The sequence below is a fragment of the Pelobates fuscus genome, chromosome 7, assembly GCF_036172605.1.
Source record: "Pelobates fuscus isolate aPelFus1 chromosome 7, aPelFus1.pri, whole genome shotgun sequence".
Lineage (NCBI taxonomy): Eukaryota > Metazoa > Chordata > Amphibia > Anura > Pelobatidae > Pelobates > Pelobates fuscus.
In genome coordinates, this window is record NC_086323.1 from 85,312,951 (window position 1) to 85,336,504 (window position 23,554).

At 45.0% G+C, this 23,554-nt stretch overlaps 1 protein-coding gene across 1 annotated transcript in view; it reads right to left on the reverse strand.

The window, feature by feature from the left end:
* Positions 1 to 23,554, reverse strand: part of LOC134569166 (vomeronasal type-2 receptor 26-like) — a 122,843-nt gene that overhangs the window by 52,426 nt on the left and 46,863 nt on the right. The window contains exon 4 of the mRNA XM_063428079.1: positions 246 to 470. Coding sequence (XP_063284149.1) covers positions 246 to 470 — 225 coding nt within the window. The remainder of the gene's footprint in view (positions 1 to 245; positions 471 to 23,554) is intronic.

The following is a 23,554-nucleotide window of genomic DNA, read 5'->3' on the forward strand; positions in this document are numbered from 1 at the left end:
ATTTTAATTTTAAAATTTGGTGTCGATCCATAAAAGTTTGGGAAGCCCTGCATTAGAGGAAACGTACAATGCATGAATAGTTTTGTTTGGAAAGTGTATCAAGTTTCAGATTTAAAAAAATACCTTTATATAAAAGTATTAACAAACAACAATTACTTGTCTAAATACATTTTTCATAGATCACATGCATAATTGTACATACGTAATAGTAAAATGTTTTGGTTGTATGTTTAAATATTACTTACACCTTTGATATCTGATTCCCATATCATAGATCTCTCTTTGATGTAGAGGTTAGTCTCTGAGTTTGCAGTCAAAATGTAATCTCCAATGTGGGTTGTTTTAAGTGTGTTGTTTAAATATATGTATTGTAACAGCTCAAAATGTGTCTTTGAATTTCTCGTCTCATGAAAAGTAAACTCATTACCAGAAGACGTATTAAAATGCAGACTTCTTAGATATTTTCTCAGCTGAAATAGTTTACAAAGAATGCAACTTTAGTTTTGCATACAACTACAAAGACAAAAAACAATAAGTCTGAGTTGACAAACACACAAATAAGGCTAAAATGTCATTAGTATGATAAACTAACCAACTTGTAAACAACAACTACCACTACATCATATTTTAGAGTAGCAGAGTTATTATGTGTTTATTTGTATGTGCTGAACGTTGTATCCCCATTCTTTTGATTGTGCATCATATATTGTATATGCCACCATTCTGAATGTTTAACCTCTTAAGAACCAGGCTTCCATTTGCTTTTTTTTCTGTACATAAAGGTACACTTCACTGACCAAAAACAAAAAAGAACCCTTACTGTGTAATAGATATACAGATATACCCCTAATGAAAACATGTGTGTTTTTTAGTTGAGTCAATATATATAAACAGCTTGCAAAGGCTTCAGATCTCTGGTCTGCTGACTTTGCAAGCCCTCCTCTTTTTCCACAAACTCTGTGTCTGTCCAATCACAGACTTTCCAATACAGCTCAATAAGAAATCTTTGCAAGATAGGAGCTCTGAGCAATTGTCTGCCTTTAGGAGAACAAGAGGTTAAAGGAACTGTTGTCTGCTTGAAGGCCATGGAGTGTAACATGGATAGTTAAAAAACTTTCAATATCTCTTGAAACCTGCACTTTTTTAAATGGGGGAAAAAAGGACACACTCTTTATCAGGGCCGGACTGGGAAAAAAATTAGGCCCGGGCATTTTTCAATCAGAGCGGCCCCCTAAGAAGGGGGCGGGGCCAGAGAGGGTGTGTTTTGTCATCACTAATGACAATCACGCCCCCTCTCAAAGTGAGCATGTAGGTTCAATACACAGAGCCCCGCTGAAGAGCTCTGGCATTAGAAAAAGGCCCTGTATAAGGCCCTGTATGGGCCCTGTAAAAGGCCCCAAATTTAATAACATGCTTGCGCTGTGTTTGCTTTTAAATTGTCTCTGGTGTCTCCACAGGGGAGATACCGGAGGACAAAAGGGCCAGGAAAGTGTATGGTGCATGTGGGATTGCATGTGTGTAGAGTGTGGTGTGGTATTGTGTAAATAGGTCAATTTAATTTGTGTTTGTGGTGTAATATGTGTGGCTAGGGGCTGTAGAGAGTGTGTGTATAGTGGGCATAGTGTTATAGGGGATGTAGCGAGTGTGTGCATACGGGCTGTAGTGTGTGTGTATAGGTGACGTAGTGTGTGTAGGGGTTGTAGAGAGGGTGTGTTTAGAGAATGTTGTATGTGTTTGCTGACAAGGAATGTAGTGTGTGTGTGTGTGTGTGTGTGTGTGTGTGTGTGTGTAGGAGATCTAGTGTGTAAAGGACCAAGAGTGTGTATAGGAGATTCTGTTTGTGTGTGTGTGTGTGTGTGTATAGAGGATTAAGAGTGCATATAGAGTAAGGGATCTAGCGTGTGTAGTGGTGCAGTGTGAGGGGTGCTGTAGTGTGTGTGTGTGTGTATATATATATATATATATTTGGACGTATTGTATGTGTGAGGGGCGCAGTGTGTGTGTATGTAAGAGGGGTGCTGTGTGTGAGGGTGTTTTTATCTGCCATCACATTCTAGGTTTCTAATTTTCTTTGTCTATTAACTCACTGAGGGTTATTTTATATATAATATATATATATATATATATATATATATATATATGTGTGTGTGTGTGTGTGTGAGTGAGGGTGCTGTCTGTCTGAGGGTGCTATGTGTGAGTGAGGGTGCTGTGTGTGTCTGAAGGTGATGTGTGCTGTGTGTCTGAGGGTGCTGTGTGTGTCTGGGTGCGCTGTGTGTGTCTGGGTGCGCTGTGTGTGTTTGGGTGCTGTGTGTGTGTCTGGGGGTGCTGTGTGTGTGTGTCTGGGGGTGCTGTGTGTGTCTGGGTGTGCTGTGTGTGTGTCTGGGGGTGGTGTGTGTGTCTGGGGGTGCTGTGTGTGTGTGTCTGGGTGCTGTGTGTGTCTGGGGGTGCTGTGTGTGTCTGGGGGTGCTGTGTTTGTGTCGGGGTGCTGTGTGTGTGTCTGTGGGTGCTGTGTGTGTGTCTGGGGGTGCTGTGTGTGTCTGGGGGGTGCTGTGTGTGTCTGGGGGTGCTGTGTGTGTGTCTGGGTGCTGTGTGTGTCTGGGGGTGATGTGTGTGTGAGGGGGCTGTTAGTGTGATTTTTTTTATTTAAATGTAAGTATTTTTTTTATTAGATAAAAAAATCACACTAACAGCCCCCTCACACACACAGCACCCAGACACACACAGCACCCCCAGACACACACAGCACCCCCAGACACACACACAGCACCCCCAGACACACAAACAGCACCCCGACAAAAACACAGCACCCCCAGACACACACAGCACCCCCAGACACACATGTGGTGCTGTGTTTGTGTCGGGGTGCTGTGTGTGTCTGGGGGTGCTGTGTGTGTCTGGGGGTGCTGTGTGTGTCTGGGGGTGCTGTGTTTTTGTCGGGGTGCTGTGTTTGTCTGGGGTTGATGTGTGTGTGGCTGGGGGTGATGTGTGTGTGAGGGGGCTGTTAGTGTGATTTTTTTAATTGTAAGTTTTTTTTTATTGATAATTAAAAAAAAAAAAAGTTATTTCCCCCCCCTCCCTTCTTACCTTTATCCTGGGAGGGGGGGAGATCCGTTCTGCCTGGGTGGAGGAGGGGTGCCATGCTGCCATCCTTCCCTGGTGGTCCAGTGGTGAGAGTGAACTCTAGCCCCTGCCGGCTAGAGTTCACTCTCGCGAGATCTGAGCGTTGCCGTGGTAACCGCGGCAACGCTCAGACCTCGCGAGAGGACCCGGCGGAGCTGCTGGATAGAGCTTCGCCGGTCCTCTCCTCCCTCACTCCCCAGCACCGGCTGCATGTAACAGGGTCTCTGGGCCGGTGAGGGAGGTCTTTGATCTCCCCACCGGCCCATGGAGGCACACAGCAGGGTCGGCGCTCGGATAGCGCTGGCCCTGCAGGGGCCGGCCGGGGAGATCCTGTGATCTCCCCTGCCGGCCTCGGCCCCACGGCCATCGCGGCCCACCGGGCATTTGCCCGGTATGCCCGATGGCCAGTCCGGGCCTGCTCTTTATACATAACACATTTCAGCAAGCTAAAGTGCTATAGGGGTCTTGAGAGCCCCTTTTAAGGAGAACTATAGTGTTAAGAATAAAATCTGTATTCCTAATGAGGATTACGAACTGATCCAGCACGTAGAATTGTGTCACCCCTAGGACTAAAAAGTAATGTATTACCGGGCCTTAGAATGGCCGGACTTAATGCACCAAAGAATAGTCAGGATACTTGCCGAGGTCGGAGGGTACAGAATGAGACACAACGATAAGGGATAGCGAGATGTCAGGGATACCAGAAATAGGGTAGTCACTTTTTCTGCACTATTTGACATTGTACATCGGGATTGACCGCACTAGGGGGTCTCCTCTTCCCTTTGTTTTCTCTCTCTCTCTCTCTCTCATGTATGCATAAGGATCTCCAGACGCCTAGAGGACCGATTGGGTACTGTGTCACCATAAGCACACGCAGGCCATTGAGATCTGAGCCTATCCTATAGGGCTCTGCTACATTTGAGTGAGACCATATAGAATATTCCCTCACTGCACTTATTGAAAACGTTATCTGCACTATTTCTTGCATTTACATTTGTTTCAGATATTTCGCTATGAGTCACGTTTTCCATACATACGTATGTTAACCCATATTTTTTTTTTACTAATCTATAGGGTAGAGAGTCCCTATTTGTGTGGTAGCTGCTATCATTCTATTCAATTATTAACTGAAAGCGCCTTGAAAACACACAAATTCTTATTTCTGTGAACTTTGCGAATCGGATATGTGCTACTATGATCCCCCTCCACCCCCTATTATGCTCAGCAAACTCTTCTGAATAAAAATACTCCCAATAAATTGCTTTGCCAATATTAAGTGAATTTACAGTGCAATATAAGATACCTGACTATTTGTTTTTACAGTTAGAATTTTTATAGATGGATTTAATAGGTTAACAGTTCAAATTACTACATAAATATTTGTGAAAGAGTATATCATGGTATGTTTTGAGTATTTTAGTACATCTATTTTAGCACAAGTTTGTTTCAAAGTTTTAAGCAACATTTTATTTTAGAAGGTTGTTTTACAAGCACATTGAAATATATAGATTTATGTTGTAAACTTAAAGTATGCTACTGTAAAACTGTCATGGTTGCCCCAGAAGTGCTCAACAGGGGATTTGAACTCTGGACTCTTTCTGCCTTGCCTCTGGGCCACACTTCCGCCCTTGTGTCTTCTTAATGTTTATCCTCATCTTGTCTCCAGCACTGGGGGCTGGACTTTACCCGTGGCTGTCTAGCCCACCTGAAGCAGATAATTAATTAGCTGGGTATATAAGCACTGCCTCACCCTGATAACTTTGTCAGTTCATTGACTCTGGTTCCTCTAATTGTGTTTTTGATCCAGTGTTCTCCAGATGGCTCCTGAACTTTTTTTTTTCTCATCGTTTTTCCTGACCTCTAGCATCCTCTGACTTTGGCTTGTCATCGACTATCCTCCTGCTTTTTTCCTTACCTGTACTGCAACTTGGGGCTATATCCTGCACAAACCCTGTGCATAGACTCACAGCCCAGGTGGCTTCTTATCTGGTCACTTTGGCCTGTGTTTATTTGCATGGGTGAGTGTATTACTCTGCACTTCTGACTCCACATCAGATAAGATCCTGACAAAAACAAATCACTAATTTGTGCTCAGCTATAGGAGTATAGAATGACCACTTTTACATACACTTCTAAATGTTTCATTAAAATATAGGGCTAAATGTATTACCTGCAGTGTGTGGGTATTTTTATTTTTTTATTTTTTTTAATGGCAAATTGAAGATGGGTCTATGGAGTATCTTGGGGCATTTTAGTATCTCACATCTTTTTGCCATTTATAATACCGTCACCTTAGCATCCTAATTGTTACAGTGTACATGTGTCAATGACACAGAAATGATGCAAAGGGTCTCACTCTATTCAAACTATCTCCGTTTGTGATTCAATGCCCTTTTGTGGCATTTTGACCAGGGCCGGACTGGGGATACAAAGCAGCCCTCGAAAAAAATGTTATGCCAGCCCCATAAGTCATTGCGCCATATATTGCCGTATGTAATATGTAAGGCTATATCTTACCACCCCAGATGACAGGTGATTGAGTAAAAAAAAATAAAAAATACAAATATATATATATATATATATATATATATATATATATATATATATATATATATATACAAAAATTAATCTTGGCACTCACCCTCTAAGGTACATCCAACAATCAAATCTTGCCTTGGTGCTCCCTTGGCGTATGAATATATACCAATAAGAGTAAGGGGCACTCAAAAGGTCTCCAAATTCTTCAAAGTTTTTTCTATTTGTGTGTCATATCAAAATTTATCCTATCAACGTTTCGGCCCAACAAAAGGGTCTTTTTCAAGATCTTGAAAAAGACCCTTTTGTTGGGTCGAAACGTTGATAGGATAAATTTTGATATGACACACAAATAGAAAAAACTTTGAAGAATTTGGAGACCTTTTGAGTTCCCCTTACTCTTATTGGTATATTATATTATATATATATATATATATATATATTGCTTTTTCTAATATAAAATATTGGTCCTTTCAGAGTAAAATGTTGAATTATACAGTAAGCATACTCACATGCAGACACTGACATCTCAATGACACACACAAGCTCATTGATACACAGCCTCATAGACAAACAATCTCACTGATATACATCAGCTCATTGACATAATAAAACAAGCTCACTCACTAGCAGACGCACACACACAGCTTAATGTAGTGGTACTGGTGTCTATAGCATGTCTCTACAGGTTTTCAACGTAAACACTGACTTTTCAGAGAAAAGGCAGTGTTTACATTGCTTCAAAGTGACACCGCTAGTGACAGTCACTCAGACAGTCACTAGAGGTGCTTCCTGTGTCAGTGCACCTACATTCAGGGCTTCCACACTCTGGAGGCACTGAACGTTCCCCATAGAGATACATTGATTCAATGCATCTCTATGAGGAGATGCTGATTGGTGTAGCGTTTTGCAGCAAATCCTATGGCAAAGCATTGGATTGGCTGAGATCATCAAGCTTGATGATCTTAGCCATAGAGGCAGGGCCAGTCGAGGGGAGACCAGCACACTGCGTGGGGGAAAAAAAGGTGAGCAAAAACATTATTTTTAAAACACTCATATACACCATGACAGACACAGAAACACACATATACCATGACACACACACACCATGACACAGACAGAACCACACACACACACACACCATGACACAGACAGACACACACACCATGACACACACACATATACCATGACACACACACCCCATGATGGGCAGACACACACCCCATGACGGGCAGACACACACCATGACACAGACATACACACACACACCATGACGGACACAGACACACACCATGATGGACACAGACACACACCATGACGGACACAGGCACACACCATGACGGACACACACACACACCATGATGGACAGACACACACCCCATGACAGACAGACAGACACACACACACCATGACACCGACACACACACACCATGACGGACAGACATACACACACACCATGACGGACAGACAGACACACACACCATGACGGACAGACACACACACACACAATGACACAGACAGACACACACCATGACACAGACAGACACACACACACACACCATGACACAGACAGACACACACACACCATGACACAGACAGACACACACACACACCATACACACACACACCATGGTAGACAGACCCACACCATACAGACAGACACACACCATACAGACAGACACACACCAAGCGGCTGGCGGCCGCTGGGGGACTTGTGCTAGAGTCTGGCGGCCGCTGGGGGAGGTCTGCTGGCGGCCGCATGGGAAGCTGAGCTGTGCTGGCTCTGCTCTCCCCCCCTCGCGCTGCTGCATGAGACCGCGGACGGAATATGACGTCATATTCCGCCCGCGGTCTCATTAAGCTGCGCGCTGTGGAGCAGAGCCAGAACAGCTCTCCCAGCGGCCGCCAACAGACCTCCCCCAGCGGCCGCCAGCAGACCCAGGTGTCTGCCCGGCCCCAGGTGCCGATGTCCTATCCGGGAAATTTCCCGGTATCCCGGTGGGCCAGTCCGGCCCTGATTTTGACTCCTTAAAGAGCTTCTATAGTGTTATGAATGCAAAGTTGTATTTCAAAAACTGTAGTGCCCTCTGATCCCCTCGTGGCTCCCACATCAACACATAAATGGTTATTTACCTATCCATTTCCAGCTTCAATCTCCCTCAGTGCTGCGTTGGTGCTCTGCCTCCTCCCACATCAATTGACAAGGGAACCTAATGTGCAGGTGCTGCAAGCGCATTAGGACCTCCCCTATAGGAAAGAATTGCCTCAATGCTTTCCTACGAGGATTTCAATGATGCTGGCTGTCCAGCATCAGTTAAGGAACCTAGAGTCCGGTAAACTCCTAAGAGCACCTCTAGGGGCTGTCTGGTAGACCGCCACGAGAGGCTATCTTAGTACTGCAATGTAATACATTGCAGGACTAAGAGTGACAGAAACGCTGCACCTAGACAACTTTAATGAGCTGAAGTGGTCTGGGTACCTATAGTATCCACTTAAGCACTTTACATTGCTCCTGAAATTATTACCTGTGCTCCAGACCCTTCCTTGTCCTTGGTCTGATCCGTTGCTACTGTTTATCCTGTGACCATGCACCAGTCCTCAATTGTTTCTTGCCTTACGTTTTGCTATCAACTTCATCTTTATTATCTATCTAATAAATATTTATTTTCTCTATATATGTCCTCTTGTGCTTTGTTACTAGGTTGTAGCCTGTACCTTTCTAAGGATCCTTTTCATATCCTGACCGTCCTTAAGGGAATTACATCATGACAAAATAATCCCATCATGGGTCGCTTATTATTTTTAAGGAATTGTTAACATTTTTGTTAAGTCAAACACTTACCTCTCTTGAGTGAAACTGTTTAATCTTATAATTTTTTGATTCAGAGATGTACATATGCAAAGCATGAGCTATTGCATGGACTGCAGCATATACATTGTAAGTTATACGGAAATTTTCAGCATCAAACACGAACTTAGGTAGAGAACTAAGAGAGAATTTCTTCTTGCAAACTTGTCTCTTTCCACTATGATCATCTGCAGGTAGGCACCGGAAATAAGTTAACCATATATTTTGCAAGAATGTGTTATTCGTATACACCGTGGGGCTAGCTCTGTAGAGGAATTCTTGAAAACCTGGAATATATGATTTAGCTGCCACAAGAATAAGTGATCTATTCATTATTTTATTTAATGCATGTTGGTTTAAAAATCCTGTTCTATGTGCTGATATTTCTGATGATAATATTAGTGTTTTCTCACGAAGTTTAATCAGAAAATAAAATGTCATGATTATGTTTGCCAGGTGATCCTCACTGGAAAATATAACAATAACCTTTGCTGTGTATCTCAAAACATTGTTTTCTTGATAATCTGAATCAGAGTTTAACATATATTCAACACAAATTCCATTTTTAATACTCTCTGCTCTTAAACTTTGGCTTGCCATCTCACTACTCTCTGCTGGTGAGTGCAGTATGCCAATCCATGTCCAACCATAGTGTTTCAGCAGTGCAATAATGGCCTTATTATAGGCATTTGTCCCATGGCCGGTATGGAAAACTAATGGATAAGTAGCTTGGTCGTAGAAGTTGTCATTTACAGCTCCATAACTGATCTACGAAATACAGAAAAGTAATCAATGGAAGTTATATGTAACACGTCATAATCTAGATACAGACATATAAATACAACACAAAAGAGAAAAGCTACACTCAACTTTTCATCCATAATTTAAAAGCGCACAGCTGCTACAAATAAATACAGCATAGGAAAAAAAAAAAAAAACTTCATTATTTATTACAGTTAGAAAAACTTTCTAAATTATTTATCTACAAACATTTCCATAGGCTTTAATCATGTCTGCATTAGATAAATAATTTGGGATGGGAGTTGAAGTGGGGTGCACCTCCATAGCCTCTGCTCTGTATACTATTCTTCACCCAGCAGCACACGGGGTAAATGTATATGCAGAGAGGTACACACAGCAGTTATTGACAAACAAAACACCACCAGGTCACTGCAAAAGGACCTTGTGAATTTGTGCTTAGAGGTATGATGTCATATCCATGCCCATGGCTTCACCAGACCTCTCATTACTATGCCAGAAGAAGACCCTAATTCAAAAATGTTGGGGATTGCAGTTACCACCAATGGATCAATAAGGTTAATATGAGCTCAGGTCACCCTGGTTTGAAGATGGTTGTTTGGAGACAGACTGTTATTTTGCAATTTGAAGAAAGTTCTTAAAAAACTGACAAAGTGAATATCTATTTATATACTAATTTAAATTAACAGTAAGATCAGAAACACAAATTACATACCTACAATAATTTGAGTACTAATCAATCTAAAATGCAAAGTGTTGTAAACTAGCAAGAATATATTAATCTGCAAAGTATTTACCATGAAAGTGATTAAATAATAATAAATGAATATTACACCAGATACATCTGTTTTTGTTTGTTTAAGGGATAGCCACAACATTTACATATTATACACAGATAAAGTAAGAAGTGCACGAAAGGGGAAATGGAGTAATAAAGAGTACATATGTTTCCAAGCAGGATTCTTCAAGGCACTTTGACTTCAGTCATTAAAGGGACACTCCAGGCACCCAGATCACTTCTGCCCATTGGAGGGGTCTGGGTGCCAAGTCCCACTACCCTTAACCCTGCAACTGTAAATATTGCAGTTTTTATAAACTGCAATATTTACATTGCAGGGCTAACTCCTCCTCTAGTGGGTTTCTTCTAGACAGCCACTAGAGGGCACTTCCGGGTTTATAGCACAGATTATCTGTGCTATAGCATCGCTGGACATCCTCACGCTATGTGAGGACCTCCAGCGTTGCTGAAATCCCCATAGGAAAGCATTTTTCCTTTGGGGATTTCAGCGACGCTGGAGGTCCTCACATAGCGTGAGGATGTCCAGCGACGCTATAGCACAGATAATGCTTTCCTATGGGGAGGTCTAGTGCGCGGCATTTTCGCGCATGCGCATTAGGTCTCCCCCGCCGGCTGCACATGTGCAATAGGTCTCCGGATGACGGGGAGGAGCGTGGGCGGACCCTGAACCAGCACCGAGGGACATCGGTGATGGATACAGGTAAGTCACTGAAGAGGTTTTAACCCCTTCAGCAACTTGGGATGGGGGGTGGGAGGGAGAGGGGAACTGCAGTGCCAGGAAAACTGATTGTTTTTCTGGAACTGGAGTGTCCCTTTAAGGGATCAGACCAGAAGTCAGTTATTTTTTTTATCATTGCTGCGTCTTTGTAATTGATCCTCGTGTGGTCAGGGGCGGACTGACCGGTCGGGCACTTCGGACATGGTCCGAGGGCCCGGCCGGGAGTGGGGCCAGCCATCAGGGGGCCCGCCCCTTTAAATGCTGCAGCCACCTGAGCGCTCTCTTAAGAGCGCTCAGGCGGCTGCAGCTTCTCACCTCCCCTCCCCTGTAGCTGTGCGGTCCGCGGTGCCCGGCCGGAGTGATAGGAAGGTGCTCAGTGTGCACCTTCCTGTCAGTCCGGCCGGGTACAGGAAACAGAAACTTCTGTTCCGCACGGAACAGGAGTTTCTGTTTCCTGTACCCGGCCGGACTGACAGGATGGTGCACACTCAGTGTGCACCTTCCTATCACTCCGGCCGGCACCACGGACCGGAGTCCAGCTGCTCGGCCACGCTACAGGTGGGGGTGGTGGGGGCAAAAAGAGAAGGGGAGGGGAGGGGAGGGGGGGGCAAAAAGAGGAGGGGAGGGGGGGCAAAAAGAGGAGGGGAAGGGGGGGCAAAAAGAGGAGGGGAGGGGGGGGCAAAAAGAGAAGGGGAGGGGGGCAAAAAGAGAAGGGGAGAGGGGGGCAAAAAGGGAAGGGGGGAAAGAGAAGGGGGGGCAAAACGAGAAGGGGAGGGGGGGGGAAAAGAGAAAGGGAGGGGCGGGGGGCAAAAAGAGAAAAGGAGGGGAGGGGGGAGCAAAAAGAGAAAGGGAGGGGGAGCAAAAAGAGAAAGGGAGGGGAGGGAAGGCAAAAAGAGAAAGGAAGGGGGGCAAAAAGAGAAAAGGAGGGGAGGGGGCAAAAAGAGAAAAGAAGGGGAGGGGAGGCAAAAAGAGAAAGGGAGGGGAGGGGGGGCAAAAAGAGAAAGGGAGGGGGGGCAAAAAGAGAAAAGGAGGGGAGGGGGAGCAAAAAGAGAAAGGGAGGGGAACGGGAGCAAAAAGAGAAAGGGAGGGGAGGGGGGGCAAAAAGAGAAAGGGAGGGGGGCAAAAAGAGAAAAGGAGGGGAGGGGGGCAAAAAGAGAAAAGGAGGGGAGGGGAGGCAAAAAGAGAAAGGGAGGGGAGGGGGGCAAAAAGAGAAAGGGAGGGGAGGGGCAAAAAGAGAAAGGGAGGGGGCAAAAAGAGATGGAGGGGAGGGGGGCAAAAATAGAAAGGGGGGGCAAAAAGAGAAAGGAAGGGGAGGGGGGGCAAAAAGAGAGAGGGAGGGGAGGGAGTAAAAAGAAAGGGGGTAAGAAGAGAGAGGGGGGTAAGAAGAGAGAGGGAGGGGGGTAAGAAGAGAGGGAGGGGGGTAAGAAGAGAGAGTGAGGGTGGTAAGAAGAGAGGGGGGGGGTAAGAAGAGAGGGAGGGGGAGTAAGAAGAGAGGGAGGGGGAGTAAGAAGAGAGAGGGGCGTAAGAAGGGGGGGGAGTAAGAAGAGAGGAGGGGGGGAGTAAGAAGAGAGGGGGAGTAAGAAGAGGGGGAGGGGGGAGTAAGAAGAGGGGAGGGGTAAGAAGAGGGGGGAGGGGGGTAAGAAGAGAGGGGGCGGGAGTAAGAAGGGGGTAAGAAGAGGGGGAGGGGGAGTAAGAAGAGGGGGAGTAAGAAGAGGGAGGAGTAATAAGAGGGGGAGGGGGGGTAAGAAGAGGGGTAGGGGGGAGTAAGAGGAGGGCAATTGCCCCCGTGCGGGCAGCCGGCAGGGGAGGGAGGAAGAGAGGACCCGGGAGCTCAGCCTGCAGCTCCTCTGGGTCCTTCTTGCGCGAGCACAGATCGTTGCCGCGGTTACCACGGCAACGTTACGGCTCTGGCGAAAGTAAACTCTAGCCCTGGAGCTACAGGTTAGAGTTCACTCTCAACAATGTGACCACCAGGGATTCCTGGTGGTTGCAGTGGTGAGAGTGAACTCTAGCCCCATAAACACACTACCCCCACACACCATACACATTCACACACTGCCCCCCATACACACACACTGCCCCCACACACACCATACACATTTACACACATTGCCTCACACACACACACACATACACTGCCCACCCATACACACACAGCCCCCCATACTAACATTGCCACACACATACACAGCCCCCTCATACACACATTGCTCCACACACCCTACACATTCACACACTACACCCCCTCACACACACTACACCCCCACACACACACTGAACCTTTCACACACACTGCACCCCTTACACATTGCACCACTGCTCCTATACCCTACAACAGCCTCATATCCAAGCAGACCCCAGGTAAGTTGTCAAACTGTTCTTAAACGGTTTGACTACTTACTCTGGGAGGGGGGCCCGGCCCTCCTGGCACCATAACGACTACACAGAGCAGTAGTGGTTGTTGTGCATGGATTATTTCTTTAAATAATCTCCAAATGCCCCAGTAGCCAGCAAGCCAGCCAGCCCACAGGCCAGCCAGCCAGCCCATAGGCTGGCCAGTAGCCAGCCAGCCAGCCCACAGGCCACCAGTTAGGCTTACAGCCAGCAAGCCCACAGCCTGCCAACCGCAGCCAGCAAGCCACAGCCTGCCAGCCAGCAAGCCACAGCCAGCAAGCCAACAGCCTGCTAGCCGCAGCCAGCAAGCCCACAGCCTGCCGGCAGTAGCCAGCAAGCCCACAGCCTGCCAGCAAACCCACAGCCTGCCAGCCGCAGCCAGTAAGCCCACAGCCTTCCAGCAAGCCCACAGACTGCCAGCCAACAACAGTAATTAAGGTAAGCGGAGCCAACTTGGCCTAGGTATCAGCGAGCTATGTTGTGTTGCTATATTGTGAATAGGAACCAGAGTGTTGGAGAGACCCCCCTCCAGGCCCCATTAGACTCCATTGTAGTCTCTAATGGGACCTGGAGGAAATTCTTTATAACACACTCTCTAAAGGACACTGAGATAGCCTCTGCTAGAATACTCCCCCCCCCCCCCCTCCATGGACCATTAGCCCTCAATTGTAGTCTCTACTGGGGCCTGGAGGCGACTGTTTCCAGCAGGGTGTCAGGATCGGGACAGGGATCCAACACGCAGAGTACAAACAGTAGCCAGATACATATACCGGACCTTAGAATGGCCGGACTAACGTAAGTAGTACAGTATAGAATGGTCAAAGACAAGCCGAGGTCGAGGGTAACAGAAGACAGGTAAGCGAGAGACAAGCCGAATCAAGGGTAACAGAGATAAGCAGAGTAAGGTAAACAAGCCGGGTCAAAACCAAAAGGGATAATAGAATACACAAGCACTGAGTGACTAGAACAAGCTAGAACCACGACAGGGCAATGAGCTAATGAACGAAGCTCTGTTAAATACCCTGTTCAGAGCAGTAACCACGCCTCCGAGGCGTCCTGATTGGTCCTGCAGCAATTGAGTGACAGGTCGTTCCGGAGGAGTGTCCTGATGACAACTTCCTGCCTAGATGCTGTAAAAGGCAGTCACTCCCTCGCGGCCGGCCTTGCATGACCGGATAGACCTTGGGGAAGGGAGCCATCAGGCCGTCTGGATGGAGGAACAGCTAAGTCTCTACCTCTTTCGGAGGTAGAGACCGCAGGTACCCTGACAGTACCCCCCCTCTCAGATACGCCCACCGGGCGGAATACACCAGGGCGAGAAGGGAATCGAGAGTGAAACGCCCTGCGGAGACGGGGAGCATGCACCTCCTCCTGAGGTACCCAACTTCTCTCCTCAGGACCATAACCCTTCCAATCGACCAGATATTGCAGTTTCCCCCGGGAGATTCGAGAATCAACGATGGAATTGACCTCATACTCCTCCTGACCCTCCACCTGAACTGAGCGGGGAGGGGCGATCGTGGAGGAGAACCTGTTACATATTAATGGTTTTAGCAAGGAAACATGAAATGAATTAGGAATGCGTGAGGCATTAGGCAACGCTAAACGATACGCAACTGGGTTAATTTGAGACAGTACCCTGTAAGGTCCAATATATCGAGGAGCAAACTTCATGGACGGCACCTTTAACCGAATGTTTCTAGTACTTAACCATACTTTATCGCCTGGAACAAACACCGGTGCTGCCCTTCTACGTTTGTCAGCGTGTTTTTTAACCAGCGTAGAATTGTGCTGAAGGATTTGTCGAGTTTGATCCCACAACTCTCTTAAATTGGCAACATGAACATCCACCGACGGTATCCCTTGAGAAGAAGACTCCGAAGGAAGGATGGAAGGATGAAAGCCATAATTCAAGAAAAAAGGGCTAGAATGCGTAGAATCACTAATGAGATTGTTATGTGCAAACTCCGCCCAAGGAATCAAACCGACCCAATCGTCCTGGTGTTCTGAAACGAAACAACGTAAATATTGTTCAACTTTTTGGTTAGTGCGTTCAGCAGCTCCATTGGACTGAGGATGATAGGCAGAGGAGAAATTCAATTTGATGCCTAGTTGGGAGCAGAATGATCTCCAAAAACGGGAAACAAATTGGGAGCCTCTGTCAGAGACAATTTGGGAAGGTATCCCATGCAAACGGAAAAAACTCCCTGGCGAATATCTCCGCTAATTCTGGCGAAGATGGGAGTTTAGGTAAGGGAATGAAGTGAGCCATTTTAGTAAATCTGTCTACCACAGTGAGGATGACAGTCTGCTTTTTAGAGATAGGCAAATCAACAATGAAGTCCATTGCCAGACAGGACCAAGGCTTTTCAGGAACCTCTAAAGGGTGCAGAAATCCGCATGGAAGCGAATGGGGTAGCTTGGTCTTGGTACAAACTTCACATGCCCCGATGAATTCTTTAATATCCTTGCGTAAGTCAGGCCACCAAAAATCTTTAGAGACCAGCGCATAAGTCTTGCGGATGCCAGGATGCCCAGCCACCTTGCTGTTATGGAGACAGCGTAGCACCTCCAGTTGGAGAGCGGCAGGAACGAAGTGTCGATCCCCAGGAGTCTGTTTGGGTGCCAAATGCTGAAACTTCATGATCTCAGAAAGCAGTGGAGAGTGAATCCTGAGATTTGTGTTCGCGATGATATTCCCCTTAGGAACTATGGAGGACAGAAGTGGTTCAGTTATAGTGGATGGTTCATATTGACGAGACAAAGCATCGGCTTTAGAGTTCTTAGAACCAGGTCTATACGTAAGTACATAATTAAAGTGAGTGAGGAACAAAGCCCAGCGAGCCTGCCTGGCGGACAAGCGCTTAGCCTCCCCAATATAAGACAAGTTCTTATGATCCGTTAGGATAGTAACAGGGTGTAGTGTCCCTTCCAGTAAATGTCTCCACTCCTTTAAAGCCTTAATGACCGCTAACAGTTCCCTCTCCCCGATGTCATATCTGCTCTCAGGCCCAGAAAATTTTTTAGAGAAGAAACCACAAGGGTGTAACGGTTTATCCACCCCTAACCTTGAGACAGAACAGCCCCAACTCCTGTCTCAGAAGCATCGACCTCGAGCAAGAAAGGCAGAGTCGTATCAGGATGAACTAGAATGGGAGCTGAGGCAAAAAGTTCCTTGAGAGTCTTAAAAGCACCAAGAGCTTCCTCAGACCAGAACTTAGTATCAGCCCCTTCTTTCGTCATATTGGTAATAGGCGCAATGATAGAGGAGTAACCCTTAATGAAGCGCCTATAGTAGTTGGAAAAACCAATAAACCTTTGGATAGCCTTGAGTCCTTTGGGCAAAGGCCAGTCTAAAATAGATTGGAGTTTACCAGGATCCATTTTAAAACCTTCCCCAGAAATCACGTACCCAAGAAAGTCTACCTGAGACTGATCAAAACTGCACTTCTCCAATTTGCAGTATAGACCATGTTGCAGAAGTTTGTGTAACACCTTTCTGACCTGTCTATGGTGAGTCTCAATCTCCTTAGAGTGTATTAGTATGTCGTCCAGGTAAACAATAACACAATCATGCTGAAACTCCCTAAGTACCTCATTAATCAACTCTTGAAATACTGCAGGAGCATTGCATAGTCCAAATGGCATAACAGTGTATTCGTAATGGCCATACCGGGTATTGAATGCCGTCATCCACTCGTGACCTTGCTGGATTCTCACCAAATTGTAAGCCCCTCTGAGATCTAACTTGGTGAAGATTTTGGAGCCCTTAAGACGATCAAATAACTCGGTAATCAGTGGGATGGGATAGGCATTTCTGACAGTTATTTTATTCAAGCCTCGGTAATCGATACAAGGTCTCAGCGTGCCATCTTTCTTTTTAATGAAAAAGAACCCCGCCCCGACCGGAGAAGAAGACCTCCTGATGAATCCCTTTTCTAAATTCTCCTGAATATACTCCTCTAGAACCGAGTTTTCCTGAACAGACAAAGGATATACATGGCCCCTCGGAGGCATAGTCCCGGGTAGAAGCTTAATTTTACAGTCAAATGACCTGTGTGGCGGCAAAGAATCGGCATTCTTCTTGTCAAACACTGCCCTTAAGTCTAGGTAAAGGTCTGGTATTTGTCTTTCTGTGGACTGAGTAGGATTCTCCTGTATGTTAATATTAGCTAATGGAGAAACCTTGCACAAACACCGATCCTGGCAGCCTTGGCCCCACGAGAGTATCTCCCCTAACTCCCAATCAATAATAGGGTTATGTTCTTTCAACCATGGGTACCCCAGAACTATGGGAACGGAAGGAGACGAAATGAGCAGAAGAGATAAATTCTCCACGTGTAGGATACCAACATTTAACTCAATGGGTATGGTCTCACGAAAGATAACAGGGTCTAGTAGTGGTCTACCATCTATGGCCTCAACGGCTAAGGGTGTCTCCCTTAGCTGGGATGGAAAATTGTTTTTACTAGCAAAGGCTTGGTCGATAAAAGTCTCAGCAGCACCGGAATCTATCAAAGCCATAGCCCTTACTACTTCCCTCCCGCAAGTTAAGGAAACTGGTAGCAGAAGCCTGTGATCTTTATAATTAGGAGTAGAGGACAAAATAGAAACACCCAAGGCCTGTCCTCTAGAGAGACTTAGGTGCGAGCGTTTCCCGGGCGGTTAGAACAGTTTGAGAGTAAATGACCCTTAGCTCCACAATACATACACAAACCCTTTCTTCTCCTGTACTGTCTTTCCTCCTCAGAGAGCCGGGTATACCCTATCTGCATAGGTTCAGGAAGCAAAGATACCGTGGAGTCAGGACTTGGAAAAGCGGGGGCTAACCTAAAAGAAGGTCTCCGGTTCCTCTCTCGAGTGTTCTGTCTCTCTCTTAAACGTTCATCTATACGAGAGATGAACGAAATTAAATCCTCTATATTCTCAGGGAGTTCTCTGGTAGCAACCTCATCAAGGATTACTTCAGATAAGCCATTCAAAAATACATCCATATACGCCTGCTCATTCCACTTGACCTCTGACGCCAGAGACCTGAACTCTAGTGCATAATCCACCAGTGTTCGGTTCTCCTGTTTCAGACGCAACAGTAATCTGGCTGCATTAACCTTTCTACCTGGAGGGTCAAATGTTCTTCTAAAAGCCGCTACAAAGGCGTTATAGTTATAAACTAATGGGTTATCGTTCTCCCATAATGGGTTGGCCCATCTCAGAGCTTTCTCAATAAGTAGGGTGATAATAAATCCTACCTTTGCCCTATCTGTAGGATAAGAGTGAGGTTGCAATTCAAAATGGATACTAATTTGGTTTAAGAAACCACGACACTTCTCAGGAGCCCCACCATAGCGTACTGGGGGGGTAATGCGAGAAGAAGCACCCACTGTGGCTACCTCTAGACCTGAACCGACCGGAGAAACAGGGGTATTACGTATCTCCTCTGGTGGGTTATTGGCACGAGATAATAGAGCCTGTAGCGCAAGCGCCATCTGATCCATTCTGTGATCCATGGCTTCAAACCTAGGATCAGGAGAAGCAAGCTGACTGTTTGTACTTGCAGGATCCATTGGCCCTGTCGTAATGTCAGGATCGGGACAGGGATCCAACACGCAGAGTACAAACAGTAGCCAGATACGTATACCGGACCTTAGAATGGCCGGACTAACGTAAGTAGTACAGTATAGAATGGTCAAAGACAAGCCGAGGTCGAGGGTAACAGAAGACAGGTAAGCGAGAGACAAGCCGAATCAAGGGTAACAGAGATAAGCAGAGTAAGGTAAACAAGCCGGGTCAAAACCAAAAGGGATAATAGAATACACAAGCACTGAGTGACTAGAACAAGCTAGAACCACGACAGGGCAATGAGCTAATGAACGAAGCTCTGTTAAATACCCTGTTCAGAGCAGTAACCACGCCTCCGAGGCGTCCTGATTGGTCCTGCAGCAATTGAGTGACAGGTCGTTCCGGAGGAGTGTCCTGATGACAACTTCCTGCCTAGATGCTGTAAAAGGCAGTCACTCCCTCGCGGCCGGCCTTGCATGACCGGATAGACCTTGGGGAAGGGAGCCATCAGGCCGTCTGGATGGAGGAACAGCTAAGTCTCTACCTCTTTCGGAGGTAGAGACCGCAGGTACCCTGACACTTTGAAACACAGAATAAGTCAGTAATAAAGTCCGCCGGGCTATTGACTTACTCTATTGGCTTGTTTCAACTATTATTTGATTATGGTTGTGTTATATCCTGTTTTTCATGCCATTTCATCTTTTTGCTTTTCCAATTCATTGGGATCTTTGGTTGAGATGATGACAAGCTATCATTTATTTTAAATGTTGTAAGTGCAACCAATTTTTTTTTAGTAATTTTATGTCTTAAGATCTATTTTGTGTCCCATTTTTATCTCCCTCTAGATGCGGTGCTGCTAACTGGGAGCCTAAGAGTGAAGATTGCTTTTGTTTATGATTACCGTATATACTCGAGTATAAGCCGACCCGAATATAAGCCGAGGCCCCTAATTTTACCCCAAAAAACTGGGAAAACTTATTGACTCGAGTATAAGACTAGGGTGAGAAATGCAGCAGCTACTGGTAAATTTCTAAATAAAATTAGATCCTAAAAAAAATATATTAATTGAATATTTATTTACAGTGTGTGTATAATGAATGCAGTGTGTGTATAATGAATGCAGTGTGTGTATAATGAATGCAGTGTGTGTATGAGTGCAGTGTGTGTGTATGAGTGCAGTGTGTGTGTATGAATGCAGTGTGTGTGTATGAATGCAGTGTGTGTGTGTATGAATGCAGTGTGTGTGTGTATGAGTGCAGTGTGTGTGTGTATGAGTGCAGTGTGTGTGTATGAGTGCAGTGTGTGTGTATGAGTGCAGTGTGTGTGTATGAGTGCATTGCGTGTATGAGTGCATTGCGTGTATGAGTGCATTGTGTGTATGAGTGCATTGTGTGTATGAGTGCATTGTGTGTATGAGTGCATTGTGTGTATGAGTGCAGTGTGTGTATGAGTGCAGTGTGTGTGTATGAGTGCAGTGTGTGTGTATGAGTGCAGTGTGTGTATGAGTGCAGTGTGTGTGTATGAGTGCAGTGTGTGTGTATGAGTGCAGTGTGCTTATGAGTGCAGTGTGTGTGTGTGTGTGTGTGTGTGTGTTGCAGAGCCTTAGTGGGGGGTGGGCAATGCTTTTTTTATTTTTTTTATTATTTTAATTTTTTTTTATTATTTATTGTTTTTTTATTTAATTTAATTATTATTATTTTAGTATTATTATTTATTATTTTTTATTTAATTTAATTATTATTTTAGTATTATTATTTATTTAATTATTATTGTTTTTTTTTATTATTATTAATTATTTTCTTTTTCGTCCCCCCTCCCTGCTTGATACATAGCAGGGAGGGGGCTCCTTCCCTGGTGGTCCAGCATTGGCAGTTCAGTGGGGGGGAGAGGGGGGCTGGCAGAGCTGTACTTACCTCTCCTGCAGCTCCTGTCAGCTCTCTCCTCCTCCGGGCCGTCCGTGCAGCTCCCTCTGTCAGCAACCAGTGTAAGTCTCGCGAGAGCCGCGGCTCTCGCGAGACTTACACTGGGAGCTGACCGAGGTGCTGAACGGACGGCGCGGAGGAGGAGAGAGCTGACAGGAGCTGCAGGACAGGTAAGTACAGCTCTGCCAGCACCCCTCTCCCCCCAGTCTGTATTGTGGCAATGCAAATTGCCATAATACAGACTATTGACTCGAGTATAAGCCGAGTTGGGGTTTTTTAGCACAAAAAATGTGCTAAAAAACTCGGCTTATGCTCGAGTATATACGGCATACTGCCTGTAACGAACTCTGGTATAACCGGTACCCGTTTGTCTATTTCCTCCCGAACTGCCTGAGCGTGAGTGATTATAGCTCGCAGTTCAAGTGCTGAGTCGAAAGATTCTCCATACGAATGACAGTCTCCCAAATATATTCTCCCTGTAAAGCAGACAGGTACCCAAACATCAGCTGAAACTTGATGAAGGGTGTAACAGGAATGGTTTTAATGGGTGCCACACTGACTTTTATGCAAGTCCCCAAGGGGCACTCCCACATGGACCTTGTGGGGGGACAGGGACACAAAGATTACAGACAATAATAATACAGTGACAAAGCGTGACACTCCCAATACAAACAGATAATTCCCTTCTCTTTGCCTGTGAGATAATAACTCAATTATCTCCAGGCAGAAAAAAATAATTTTTCACAAAACTTGCAAAACAACCCAAAACACATAAAATGCCTGAAATTGTAGGAGGGGTTGCCAGCCTATATATACCCTCCTCCTACCGACCGTCCTACGTTTTGGAACACAAACACACTCTCTCTTTTTATATGGAAGTTCCATTATTTCTCCATATTAATAATGAAAATCCACTATACTGTGTGGGAACAAAATTAGTTTAGTAGCCGGTCGACATTTCAGTCCAACCTGAGGACTGAAATGTCGACAGGCTACTAAACTCATTTTGTTCCCACACAGTATAGTGGATTTTCATTATTAATATGGAGAAATAAAGAAATACTCGAACTTCTACATCAGTCAGTGAGTGCAGCCTATTGTCTTCTATTTTATATGATGAAGCGAAGACTGAGCACCTGGAAAACATCACTAATTTAAGCAAGTGTGCAAGGACTTTTGTATTTTGTATATACGTACGCATGTGCGCACACAAACTATCCAATATGCAAACACACCCTGTACACTGCAGACTTGGAGGCAGACCCTGTGGGTGGGCTTGGATGCAGGCCTGAGCTGTGTTAGGGGCCCCAAAATTTCTGATGGCGGCCCTGACTACAGTTGATATGCCCTATGTGAAGGAATGCCCCATCACTGTTCAGCTACTTACTTCAGTTTTTGTCATCATGTTCCAGTTTGTTAGTTATTTTGTTCGGTTTCCAAACTGAGACCACCCCAGAGACCAATTAGAACATGGAACATTGTATGTCTTGTATGAAAACCACTGAGAAAATCGTTAATTGAAGGCTCCGCAGGGTTGCCGCCATTTCGTGCATACAAATACACGTGGTTGGAACAATAGATGGAGGCCATCTTGTCTCCCGAACGCTGCCAGCGGAACCTGGTCATCGGCTGCCTGGAACTCATTTCGGCCAGGCATTCTCACGAACACCGGTCTCTATGGATCTACTCTACGTTTTCCTTCCCATTCACTTAGACGAACGGCATTCGGGAGTTCCAGAATACCGAACACAGGGAGCATTCTCCATGAATCAGCTAGACTCTATCTTATGTAGTTTTCATGCAAAACCCCACAAATGGAGACCGGCTCTTGCCACACTTTTCATGGAACTGTTTCTGGGCTTCGACCTCGTGGCAGACCGGTCAAATCTTCACTGTGGTGCCGATCACAAACTACCTAATGGATCTGGCTAATTTTCGGATATATTGTTCCCCCAGATTAAGGCTACACATGTGACTTGACATGTGGCTACACTTTTGTGGAGTTCCAATGCATTTTATTGGGGTACTTCCGGGGTGGTTATAAAATGTTAACTTTTTCTGTACCAGGAGATAATTGAGTTTAGTACTTTCTCTGACTCAATTATTTCCCTGGCTCAGAGGAGGAGTTACTTCACTGTATAAATTGAATGTCTGTTTTCCATTAAACCAGTCTTGTCCCAGCATTAAGCTTTGGCTCATGTGTGGGTTATTATGCGATACCAGCGATATTGTAACCTGTGGATTACTGGAGTATGATTACTATGGGAAAATGGTATGCATGGCGGTAATACCTTGGCAGACCATCACACCCTGCAATCTTCCTGCAACAATCAAGAATGGTTGCCAGTAAGGATGGATATTCTCCAACAGTGTCTATCAAAAAGAGGAAACCATGCTGGCCATTAGATGGACTCTAAATCAGGCGCGTTATTTTGTTACACCACAAACACAAAAAGCAAACCAAACAATTAAGCACCACCGGTGAAAAAATATACAATGCATAAAATAGTAATTACCCCTTGTTAAAATGTAGAGGAAAGACTATTTTGTATTTATTTTTTATTTATATTTTTTATTTATTTTTTATATTTTTTATTTTTTATTTTTATTTTTTTATATATTTATTTTTATTTTTTATTTTTTATTTTTTTATCTTTTAGCTTTTATTTTTTATATATATATTTTTATTATTTTTTATTTTTTATCTTTTATTTATGTTGTATTTTATTAACATTATTATTTTCATTATGATTTTCATCATATGTTTTTTGGTAGTCAGTATTGACACTTCACATCTTCAGATACATTCTCTTTATACACTTTTCTTTATTTTTATATTTTTTTATTTTTACACATGGCATATGGGGTAACCATCAGATATATCATCTATGTTAATTTAA